The sequence below is a fragment of the Centropristis striata genome, chromosome 6 (genome assembly GCF_030273125.1).
Source record: "Centropristis striata isolate RG_2023a ecotype Rhode Island chromosome 6, C.striata_1.0, whole genome shotgun sequence".
Lineage (NCBI taxonomy): Eukaryota > Metazoa > Chordata > Actinopteri > Perciformes > Serranidae > Centropristis > Centropristis striata.
Window position 1 is genome coordinate 25,041,866 of NC_081522.1, and position 12,366 is coordinate 25,054,231.

Consider the following 12,366-nt stretch of genomic DNA (forward strand, 5'->3'; position numbering starts at 1 on the left):
TTATCAGAAGATCTTAAATTGTCCATCACTGATAAGATAAGTAAGATTTGCTGTATGTATAAGAATATACGGTACATTGTCGTTGCTTCTGAAGAGAGACATGCCACAACCTCAAGACACATCAGGCAGCTGTATGACACCACATTACGTTGTGTTATTCTCTGTGGGATGCATTCAAATTAATTCAACCCTCTGAACCCCAACAAGGGTTTTTTTGTTTTTTTGCTTATCTTACATTTCACCCTCTGTGGCCTTGTATTTCACTGCAATATGTAAAATATTTAAATGCTGCAGCTCTATGGAATCAGCACAGTCATGGCAAGAAAAGGGGACAACTGATCTGTTCAAAGACTGTTGGAAAATTGAAATTCTGACCATAATTCCTGTTTAACAGTGTATTTTGGGTGACCGTTTAAAGAATCATATATGTAGGTTTAGAGGGTTAGTTCAAAATGAGTTTGAACATGACAGGAGAAGGCTCAAATTGTACGTCTGCTGTATGAACGGGTTAAAGTCACAGTCCTGAAAATGCAAAATACCCTGATGATAGAGGTTTGGTTTGGGACGGTTTCCTTCTTTTCTCTGCTGCTGTGAGTTTATTGTGTGTTTCTCTGCGCTGCAGTAAAGCTGTCAGTCTGTCTCTGTGTCGTAAAGCGTCTCTGCAGTGAGGGTCCTCTCCGGCTCCCCTCCAGCTCCTCTCAGCATGCCGGCCTTTTGAAGTGCACCACTCAAACTGTGATGATGACTGAGGGGCCAGAGACTCAGTGCTGAGACAGAAGGGTTTTCAGTGGGGGGAGGGTTTTATGAGACACAAACTGAACTTTCAAAGCTTTAACTTCTCTTCTTCTGCTCATGGCGAAGACTTCCTGAGCTCTCTTTTCTGACTGTTTCGCCCATGGTGATGAAGACACGAGGCTGCATGTTTTCTCTGAAAGTTTTGACACCTGCAGGCTTCTCTTTCTAGCCGCCACAGATTCGCACTAACACACCTTTTGGATCTTTGAACAGCTCACCCTCTTCTCTCACCTCTTAAAAACTCTACATTTATTCCAGATTATGTGCTTTTGTTTTTTGCTGAAACTGTAATTGTGTTAATTTTTCTTTTGCAGAGAAGAGAGGTGACCCTAAAAATGGTACGTTAAATTCTCGGTATTGATAATTCAGATTCTACTCCTTTTACTGTGGCCCTGCAGTGTGCTTGGTCATTCTTTCCTGTAATGACAAGAAAAATCTTTTGATGACTTTGAGTGAAATGCAGATCATAAATCTCTTTGGACTCTTAATATGTTGCATGGTGTGAAGTGACTAACAGACACATGGCTGAAACACTAGCACCAACTTTAAGCTTAATTACTACAATCAACTCTCCACAAATATTGCTCCTGGCTTTGCAAACCTACACTGACATTCAAACTGGACTGGTGCAACACATTGTGCTGCTTGTCTTGATCGCTATGGAGAGCGATTACATTCTTATTGACACTGAATGTAAGATGTTTATGTTAGCCTTTGCTGTAAAGTCTAGGTCTAACCAGCTACCTAGCAGAGAATACCTGAATGGTACACGTTTTAATTGGTCTTGTTGGTCCCACCCCCAACCCCTGATGGAGCAGTTTGTGGTTCGAGACCAGCAAAGAGTTGGTGCTGCTCTGGAACCAGTTTTCATAGCCAAGAACCGGTTCATCGCTGTCGAAACCCAAAGACCTGGTTCAAGATTAGGCACTGACTCGGAATTGGCCCTTTGAACTGCCATGTATCCGTCATAAAGGGGTATATGTACACCCTAAAATTCACCATGGCAGTGTTTTTCTTGCAAAAAAAAAATAGTCAAAGCATCACTAGAAAGGCATTGCCAGCTGATTCAAACGATCGTTGATTGTCAATTCAACCATTGGCCCAAGACTATGACCCTGCAGTCCAGAAGTTTGGAATCAGCTGTTGTATTGATTTGTCTTTTCTCAATAGTAGTTATTTTAACAGATAAAGAAGCAGCATAATTCAAAGTAGAGATGTTCCGATACCATTTTTTCCCTCCCAATACCGATTCCGATACCGGTATGTTATAAAAAAAATCTATAATACTACACCTGCATCGCTGATATCATGTGGTAAGGCCTGGCTCAGGTTAAACCCTTTGTAAAACATGAATAAATACAGTAAATTCAAGCCATTTATTTTTAAATAAAACAGTATACAAAACAGATGTGCAACAGCAATTTAGATAAATAAATCTAGGAATTTATTTAAATTAAAGTGCAGCCACAATATTAGCTTAATGGAGCAACCAGTAAATAGATAACTAATTTAATAAATTAGGTGGTAAATTGGATCAGTGCCTGGACTCCAGTACTCGCCGATACCGATGCCAGCATTTTCAGCAGAATTGGAGCAATTTCTGATAATGGTTTTGGAATCGGAACAACTCTAATTTAAACAGCTAAAGTGGAAAAAGAGATTTGAGAGAGTCAAATGGTTTAAACTTCCATCTAGTCAATCCCCCCACAATGTTGCATGACAGGGGAGAATACTGCTGGAACTTGGATTTTGAATTTGTTTTCCAGTTCAGAAAAGCGTCAGTGACCCTTGATCACTATTGAACCAAAACAGTGCACGTGAGCTCTGAATATTGAGTTTTTCCATTTTTCTTTGGGCCCTCTGCAGTCTACTCAGTGGTTAGACTGACGAGGCTTAAACTTTGATTTGTCGGCCCATTGTGTGTTCAGCTGATTCTCACTGATCCAGTCCCTATAATCTGTTGACTAACCATTTCTATTGTGAAGTTTGAAGAATAACTTGCTAAAACAAGATGTTGTCTGTTAACTCCAGCTTGTCATTGGCATTATTGTTCACCTGAAACCTGTTCCTGTTTAAATCCGCAAAAAATTTCTTCCCAAGCCTCCAGTTTCTTTTAACAATACTTGCTGATTTCTTCTATTCTTTGTCAACTGTTGCTCAGAGGGATCTTTGTCTCTTGCAACCCTTTAAGTTGTCAGTCCGGTTGAACCACTGTCCACATTTTGTTCTTTATATACAAAAATAACATCTAGTTGTAAAGAGGACTTTGTGCAACCTAAAGGCATTAAAGGCCCTTCAAACATGTAGAGTAGTCCTCTCAGACATCTGACTGGACCCAGAGATTACAACCCTTGAAAGAGTTGCTTCTAGCAGCAGCAGGCTCTGTTTATATGAATGAAGAAGCAAGAGGCTGATTAAAAACAGTGTTCATTGAGCATCTTCTTACAGAAATAGCTGTTCTGTGCGTGCCTGGATGATAAACGCCAGAAGACTGTAGGGTTGTGGTGTTTCCTGACACGTTGGCGGCGTTGTTTCACAGACAGCGTGACTCACATGCTGACACCGAGCGGAGTCTGCCGCAGGTTAATCTGGTCAGCAGGAAGCCCATCTGTGCCATATGTAGACCACATGCTCTCTGTTGTTGTTCCCTTTAAACCCTGTTGTGATGTACATCAGGGCTGATATGTAATCCCCACAGTTACTGCTACTGACGATTTAAGTTCATTTTTATCACTTCTCAATTATGAAAGAAAGAGACCACAAGAGAGCTGAATGTGATACAGCCAATCAACCTGGCTACCAATTAAACCCAGTGGCCAACAGTAGTGAATGCATTTTTTTTTTTCATAAACCCTCTTTAAAAATGTTAACAAAACAGTAAAAACTGCAAATAGGGTCAGTTATAATTCAGTTTGTATTATTTAATTTTTACACCATAAAGCTTTTATATGTAAAATTCCTTCCCAGTGCCAAGAAAATACATTTATTATGGTTGTGATGTTATCCAACTGTAGACTAAAGCTATTGGATTGGCAGAGAAACACTAATGACCTTTTTTATTTAAAGGGGAACTTTGCTGATTTGCATCGTTATCATGCAGGTAACATGTCATCCAGTGGACCTTTGCCAATCAGTGTACGGGTCTGGGTTCAACAACATAAAGGGAAACTAAAAAAAAACCTTCATTTGCATATACTATCCACACTGCAATGATACAAAAGCAGTTTCAAATTCAAAAAAAGTGAACGAGCGCTTTCCAGTAGAAAAGTTAGTCTGTTTCCTCTGTTGAGGCAGTTTAATAAAAGGCCTTTTTTATTTTTTATTTTATTTTTTACAGTTTTCAAGAAGATTTCAATTGAGGAAAAACAGTTTTGATGGAAACGATGAAACGATGATGAAGAGAAGAATATGTTTGTTTTTTTTCCAGATTTAGCTTAGCTAAATATGAACATGTTCTTGGGGAAAAAAGACACCAGATAAAGTTTTCCTTTTCACACCAGAGCGTCGCTGATCTTTTAGCTTTTCCCACCCTGGAGGCACTTTAACAGCTTAGCGATGCCACCTTGTGAACTTGAGGCAATTTGTCTTGTGTCAAACTTTGGAAATGTCCTAGAATCTGAATGCATTGTTCAGGAGGAGGTAGAAGTAAACGACAGCCATCCAGAATGTAAGTTCTTCTTTACTGCCTTTGTTCACGAGGCGTTCAGGTGCAGGCAAACACAGTAGTGAGTAATGGTCCCAGTGCATGTAAGCTTCAGTTTAGCTCCTCTTCTCCACTGTGTCTGCATGTCGTCCTAAAAGATTTGTTAACTTTCATTAAGCCTTCTGACTGTTGGCAAACACTATTGCCACAAAGAGCAGGATTAATATATACTGAGTAAATCTTAAATTAGCTCCATGGAACTGTGCCTGAGCTCGTTTGTTCATTGAAGTTTCTCTCTCTGGTGGCGTAGATTCATTCTGACATTTTACTTGTGAATAATGAGACTGACAGAGGAACGTTGCTGCTCTGGATTTGTCTCTGTTTGGGAGAGTTTGTCCCAGTTTTCCTCCCCTTTACATATATTGTTCTTGTACTCATTGTGAGTACAGAACATCAATAAAAAGACACTTGTCTAGTGAAGAAGCTGCTTAGTTACTTTAGGGATAACCCACATTGTTTGGGAATGTTGACGGCTCTCCTCTGACTCTCTTGTTACCTGATGTGAACCCTTAAATCCAGCTGAACCTCCTCCACATATGCTGTTCATTGACAAGCTGGGCTTGAATGGAGGCCCTCTGCTGCATCCTGCCAAGTAGGCAGGGAAGTTATAAGCTGTTGCTGCTCAGGTTTTCTTTGTGAAAGAATCCAGAGTATCAGCAGCGAGCCAAGAAGCCTTCCTTATTGAGTCTGCTCCCAACTTTTGTCTGTACAAAAAAATTGGCGGGTTTGAATACGAGTTGTTTGGAGTTCGGACAAATGAGGTTTTTCTTAGGAAATGGATCAGGAGAACTGCATTTTGTCAAAGGATGATTTGCAGATATGATACCTAAGTTTCATTTCTTGGGGCTCTTTCACAGCCCAAAGTTTTATCAACTTCAATCAAACTCTGGTGCGGTTAAATCCTTGTTACAGTTCGTTTGGTCACTTGTGAACTCTCCAGTGGTACTTTTGTAGACCAAAACAACCGGTCCGAGACCACTTGCAAGAGGAGGCCTTGGTCCATCTCCAAATGGACCCTGGTGCAGGCCAATTACAGGAAATGAACCAAACCGCAGCAGATTGTGGGCTTCATGTGTGGGCATTTTGTGAGATGCACACAGAGCAACAGATGCACTATGACTGGGAGAGGACTGATTTGGACTTCTCATTGCAGAATTACCAACGCTCTTTCTGAGCATTTCTCTCCAAATTAGTTTGGTAGGAACACCAGAGCAGGATTACATCCAGTAAATCAAAGGAACTCTGGGTGCGTTTTCATCTTGCTTTCCGTGTTTACATTTTCCACCGCCAACTTTCCAACCAGTAATACATTTTACTGCAAGTATATTTCCACCCTCAGCCTTCATGAAAGCAAGTCAGATTAAATACAAAACAAACTAAAAGCACCAATTTCACTCTGATCCGGACTAAAACAGACTTTATATGACCAATATATGTAAATACAAGCAAAAACGTTGTACCAAGGCATTCTAAATATGACTTTTACTTTTCAGTCAGTGCCATAAAAGTAACTTAACTTTCATAAGGAGGCATACACTGACCCACCCCATGCAGCTCTGGCTGGAAGTGGGGGGAAATGGCCACCCTGTCCATCCTGGATCTCAGGAGGTGGCAAATTTGCGGCGAGCCTGTTGGTCCTGGTCATAGACATCCAGCATTCATGGGGAGTCCAGGGATTTGGACTGGGATTAGCAGTGGATTAGTGATTTATGTCAGATGCTGCTGCGGTTTGTGGAGATTATGAGGAATTCGAGGACTGGCGGGACAGCCACTCGACATTTATGCTTGAAAACATGGATCATGAAGGCCCAGTGAAAGAGAGTTTACAGCCGCCCTTTGCCATTTTGATTCCTCGGATACCAGGGATTACTATAAACATATTGATGACTCAGTGTGTGAGAGTTTGGGACGGATGAGTTAGATTATATTACTGTACATTCTGTCTTCATTACAGCTACAGTATAAGTGCATCAACAGGTCTTAGGTATAGCTAGACTTCTGTTATATATTGTTTTGTGAGTTGTGTACTTTTAAAAAATCAAACTTGTTCCCAACAATTTTCAATAATAAATTAACCTTTTATCCACTTTTAAGACACATTTTTACCATGTGAATTAATTCCCAATGGTGGCAGGTGGCACCATTGTAGGGTAGCCCCTGCCACCAGTATGAATGTGTGTGTGAACGGGTGAATGAGTATAGTCTGTAGTGTAAAGAGCTTTGAGTGGTCGCAAAGCAACTAGAAAAGCGCTATATAAGTGCAGGTCCATTTAATTGTTTTGATTTAGAGACCTCTCATGGCAGAAAATACATTTACGGTTCGGTCAGCGTTGACATCAGTTTCCTCAAAAACAAGCCATAGAGTGAAATATCACATAAAACGTTAAAAACGTATTCCTGCCTGAGCATTTTTCATTCTAATAATCTAAATGGTTCATCCTCCGGGGAGCATGAATGGGATCAGGACAATTCTCAGCTTATTTTAAATATGTGTGGTGTACAAGTGGCAGCTTTGTTATGAACCACAGCTCATGAGCTTTTGTGTGTGTGCAGGTCCCGCTCTGCACATGGCCACAGTGGACATCAAGAACCCGGAGATCAACAACGTCAGATTCCACAACTCCCACAGCCACCAGCAGCCGTACCACCTCAACAACATGCTGAGCCACAGCGGGCTGAACAGGAAGGACAAGAAGACCAAAGGCAAGAAGAAGAAGCTGACCAAGGCAGACATCGGCACGCCCAGCAACTTCCAGTGAGTCACACCCACATATATTCAACCCCACGGAAAGTTTTGCTTCTGAAGCAGGATCAGATTGTGTTTTCTGTCTTATCTTTTAATCTGCCATTTCTTTTCTTGGTTAATTTATGAATGCCAACACAGTTTTCCCTAGTCTTCAAGTCTTCCCCAAATGCAACTCAATGGTGTCTTTCATGAGACCCTGCATGTCTGGTAAACACCCACATTTCAGGCTCCACACCTCCAGTTTGTAACACAGGCTTTCTGATTTTATTGTCCGCATGATGCACGAATGGTGTCACTTAACTGAGTCACAGAGACTTGACAGAAGATTTAATGCAGCAGGCTGAACAGTCATAGTGCAGAAATTTCCCTTAATTTGCTTAACACTTGCTGAATGTAAAATCAGTCCAAGTGACATAAGTAATTTTTATGTTTTGGGGGAAAAGTACCATGAATATATATGAACGTTCTGTTGTTTTAAAGATTCCTTCCAGCCTAAGGGGATGGGAAAGAAGATGATTCCAGACCAAAACTATAACGACAGTGGCATTCTATATCCTGAAGATCACTTTCAAAACAATTTGAGGAACGATAGAAACACTGAGTCAATAAAAATCTGTCTGGTTTACAGCAAGTAATGTTAAATCTCTTCAGTGCTATAAGAATACATTGATTGTGATAAAGTGTAATTATTGATGCCAACAGCATCTCTTTCTCTCTTCTCTCCTCCTTGGTGCTGAAAGGTTTATTCATTTAAAAGCTGAATCCATTGCTTTACATGTGTTGTATCTGCCGTTTCTGACTGGCTCTTTCATGTTAGCTTTTGATCTGTGGACCAAATGATTACACACTTCACAGAACCAAGGGAAGAGGAGCAGGCAGCTTTTTTAAGTGGAAGGAATAAGCAACGTTAACATATGTAATTGATGGTAATTTGGAAACATGATAATGCATGGCAAATTTATTTGTATAGCACTGTTCATACAGTCATTCAAAGTCCTTCACAATGGCATAAAAATGTATGAACAGAAAATGCAATAGACATTAAAAGCATTAGAAACAGCTAGGGTTATTATTATTAGCATCTGTATGTAGACTATCCTAGTGATAAATTCATTATTTAATATCCAAGAACATGATTGTTTCCACTGAACACCAGCCAATGTTTTATTAGGTTAGATGATTAAGGGGAAAAAATGACTAAATTATGTCACTCACCAAACCTACACAAAAAAAATTTTGTTTGTTTTTTTTACTTTAATAGTATGCATAATATATCGGAATGGGGGAAATAACAGATCATGAGAAGAAAAAAAGCTTCTAGAACGATTTTAACAATATTATAAATGTAGAAAGATGTTTGTGCTCTTTTTGTTGTTCAGACTCGCAATAAAACAGTTTTTTAACTCCATGGCAAATCAGAAGATAATTAAAATATAAAACTTGTGAGTGACACACTATAAAATATCTACAACAAATATTAACCGTAGAATGAAATCAAATCATATCGTTCTTTCACTGTATCGATTCGTATTGAATCGGCCTGTAACAAAAGTGTATCGACTTTGAATCTTATCGTAACCTGTGTATCTAGATGTGTATCCAATCATTTATCACAGAGAGATGTGCAACCCTAGAAACGGCATTAAAAGTGAAATTAAAATATAACAAGGCAGTAAAAGTATACTCAGACGACAATAATTATTGTATTTATGAGAAAGCTGAAGTAAACGGTGATGTTTTCTGCCGACAGCTTCAGCAGGCCACAGGTACTCAAGCGAGTGGTTCCACAGAGAAACTAAAAGCTTGGTTTTTATCCAGGGTTTTTATATCTGGGCTCAACATCATTCAGTGCTTTGTGAACAAGCAACAGGATTTAACCCATTTAGGCCTAAAACGCCTGGAAAAAATACCTGGTAAACCTATGGGCGATTTTGAAAAAAAAACCTTAAAACCTGAAGCTTTTCTGGAAATTCAACACAAGATTCTTCAGCCTCTGTTGCAGATAGAAATGAAATTCAAAAAGTATTTGAAAGCTTATACCCGTGGCTTTCATGAGAAGTTGAGTTTATTTGTCCAAACCTTCAATAAAGTTTTTTAAAAAATCAACAAACTCAGCAAATGTTACATTTGACTGAATAAAAATCCTATGCATAATACTAATACATGCCCATTAGCAAGATGCAAACATGATATGACCTTTGGAAGAAATAGACATAGTTCTCATTAGCCTACTGTAATAAAAAATAATAATAATACATTTTATCTATATTGCACTTTTCAGGGTACTCAACGACGCATAAAGTAATATAAGACATAAACATGATTTCATGATTTCTTATATCATCATCACAATCAATTAGTATTATTATTGTTATTATCTCCAGATGTCCACAAATCTGTCTGTTCTTCGGTGAAAATATGTCGTCTAAAAACATGTTCCTCATCCATAAATCCCGGTCGATTGGTTCCGAGGGTTCAAAGTTCGGATCAGCAATAAAATCATCGGCTGTTTTCATCAAGATCTCTTCCGTCACTTACTGCTGAGTTACTTACTCCCTCTGCTATAGTCGTCTTCCGCCATGATTTCAAAGTTCTGGAAAAGTCCCATGTTGTATTGCGACACTCCCACATGTATTCTGATGCATTTCATTGGCAAGAGACCGAAAATAGGTCTCCCGGTTTTAATGGTAGAAATGCGGTAATGCTTTCCCGGCTTAAATGGGTTAAACATCTTTCCTTTGATGCACAGAAGGCCAGAGCAGTGATTCAAGGAAGACGAGGGACACGTGGAGCTCCGGCACATTTAGAGTTTCCAGCACATGCTTTGCAGAATGCTTTCAATCACCAGCGTTCACCTTACTTTTCTAGTTACCGTTATAGTTGTTGGTTGGGACAGCTCTTAACAGCCCGCTTTGTGGCTACAGTAGACATGTTGGTCTGAGGGTGCTCAATGACCACACTGTCCCTCCGCCTGATGTCACTCTCACAGATGTGAGTGTGGGCTAACTATTTAGCATGTGCACATGGCCGCCCACATGCTAAATAGCTGCTGTACTAACTGTATATTAATGTGTGTGTGATCTCACCACATTATCTGTCCTGTCTTCTGCAGGCACATCGGTCACGTGGGCTGGGATCCAAACACAGGTTTTGATGTGAGTACCCCCCCTTCACACACACACACACACACACACACACACACACACACACACACACACAGGAGCACAATAGTGACCTGTGTGGCGGCTGCATGATGAAATCACACAATGGGCTCTTTTTGCTTCCTGCTCATATTCCCGAACATCTCGCTGCGTCTCAGAAGCTGCACACAGACACAGAATGTTCCAGAGGGATCGAGGCTGCAGGCGCATCAACTCATTGGAGAGCTTTAGTATACTGAATATACTGAAATAATTAATATATAAACAGGACAATAATGCATCCAAAGTACTCCTCCTTCGAAAGTCTTAAAGTTTTAATTTAATTAATATGTGGCTCTAAAACAAAAAGCTGCAGCTGTAGTTGTGCATTCCACACCACCTTATATATTCTACAGTTGTATTACACTAAAAATGTTATTTATTAGACAAGAACCACGTCATAAAACTGAAGACACGAACCGTACTGTCGTCTCCACAGTTAGTCTGATTGTGTCACAAGGGGAGCTGTAGCTGTCAAACAGCTCCTCTTTGTTTTCATCATTAGTGATGATGCTGTAATGAAGCAGTAGCACTGATTGAAGTATTTTGCCTACTTTGGTCTCACAGGAAGAGAAACCGTGCCACAGTAGAGGTCCATCAAAATTAAAAACTTCTCTCCACTACATCAAGCATTATTCCCCATTAAAGTGTTTTCAGATCAGAAAATCCTTTTATTACCTCACGTAGAAACACTTATCAACAAGCCTTATACTCCAAACATATTTACAGTATTGTGGAGAGGGAAAGTTATTATTTCTCTGGTTGCAGCTGTTTGATCCAGATACTTCAGATTCTGGAATTAAAATGACAACATTAGAGATGGAAGCAATTAAAAAAAAAAAAGCTAAAAGTGAAAACAAGCAAATGACAGGTTGCCAAAAATGTATATATTTTTGTTTTAAGCCATCTGTTTGGTGGTGGAGCAGCGGTGCTTTTGAAAATGATCAAATGTAAAAATGCACTATATAAAACCATATATATGCAAAGATGTTGGTATAACTCCTTTCTCACACAAAGGCCCTCATTTATCAAACGAGCGTAAGTCAGAAAGTGAGCGTAAAGTGGGCGTAAGATCATTTCTACAAGCCTCTGCATTTATCAATTTTGACATGAGCTGAGGGTATCAGATCAGATCTCACGTCTGCTCTCAGCTCGTGTACGCAAATTTGAGTCAGCGTGAAGTCCACACGTCTGCATATTGAGCCATTTTTTATTGCTGCACTAGTTGTTAGGGTTGGATACCGTTCACAATCGACATTGTACAAATGTGATTCAGTCAGGACTCTTTCAAGTATTGAGACCTAAATTGGTTCTAATGTCAAACTCCCATGGATTTTTGTGAAAACAGCAACTAGTGAGCATCTGCACAAACACGAGTGTACAGAGAAAGTCAAACATCTGAGTGAAGTCTTTGCCACTGGATTTGCATCGTTACATGTCACAGAACTGAGTGGGATTGTTGTAAACAGCTTGTATCATCAGTTTTCTAATTTAAGGTTTGACAGATGTTTGTCGTTGTGAAATGGAGGCTGCTTAGGACCCCTGACTGGTTTCTCACAGCTGGTGATGCGTGTCGTTGTTGAGTTGGTCCGCTAACAACCTCTATGTTCAGACTGATGGGCTTAACGAGCGCCAGGGCGACAGGTCTCCGTTCGCTGCCTCATTATTTGTCTCTGTTACCCGACTGACCGAGCACGCTGAACCATCCTGAAAAACATGTCCGTCACGCACCAGACGGTCCCAGAATGCACTGCAGCGTGACAGGAACAAGAGGTGTGAATGTGATCTCTGAGAGGAGACGTGCAGAGCTGCAGGTTAATGTTTGATTTGATGGAAAGCAGCCAAATGGTTTGTTTTGTTTGATTGCCAGGTTTCAAGCAGCTTGTAGTTTCACCTGTTGGCCACCAGGTGTCACACTGACA

The 12,366-nt window shown here is 40.1% G+C and overlaps 1 protein-coding gene across 3 annotated transcripts in view; it reads left to right on the top strand.

Annotated features, from left to right (window-relative positions):
- Positions 1 to 12,366, top strand: part of wasla (WASP like actin nucleation promoting factor a) — a 37,104-nt gene that overhangs the window by 16,660 nt on the left and 8,078 nt on the right. For 2 of the 3 annotated variants that reach the window (XM_059335143.1, XM_059335142.1), the window contains 3 exons: positions 1,110 to 1,133; positions 7,052 to 7,253; positions 10,357 to 10,399. In XM_059335143.1, the coding sequence (XP_059191126.1) occupies positions 1,110 to 1,133; positions 7,052 to 7,253; positions 10,357 to 10,399 (269 nt within the window). The remainder of the gene's footprint in view (positions 1 to 1,109; positions 1,134 to 7,051; positions 7,254 to 10,356; positions 10,400 to 12,366) is intronic. The other variant, XM_059335145.1, reaches the window with a different exon arrangement.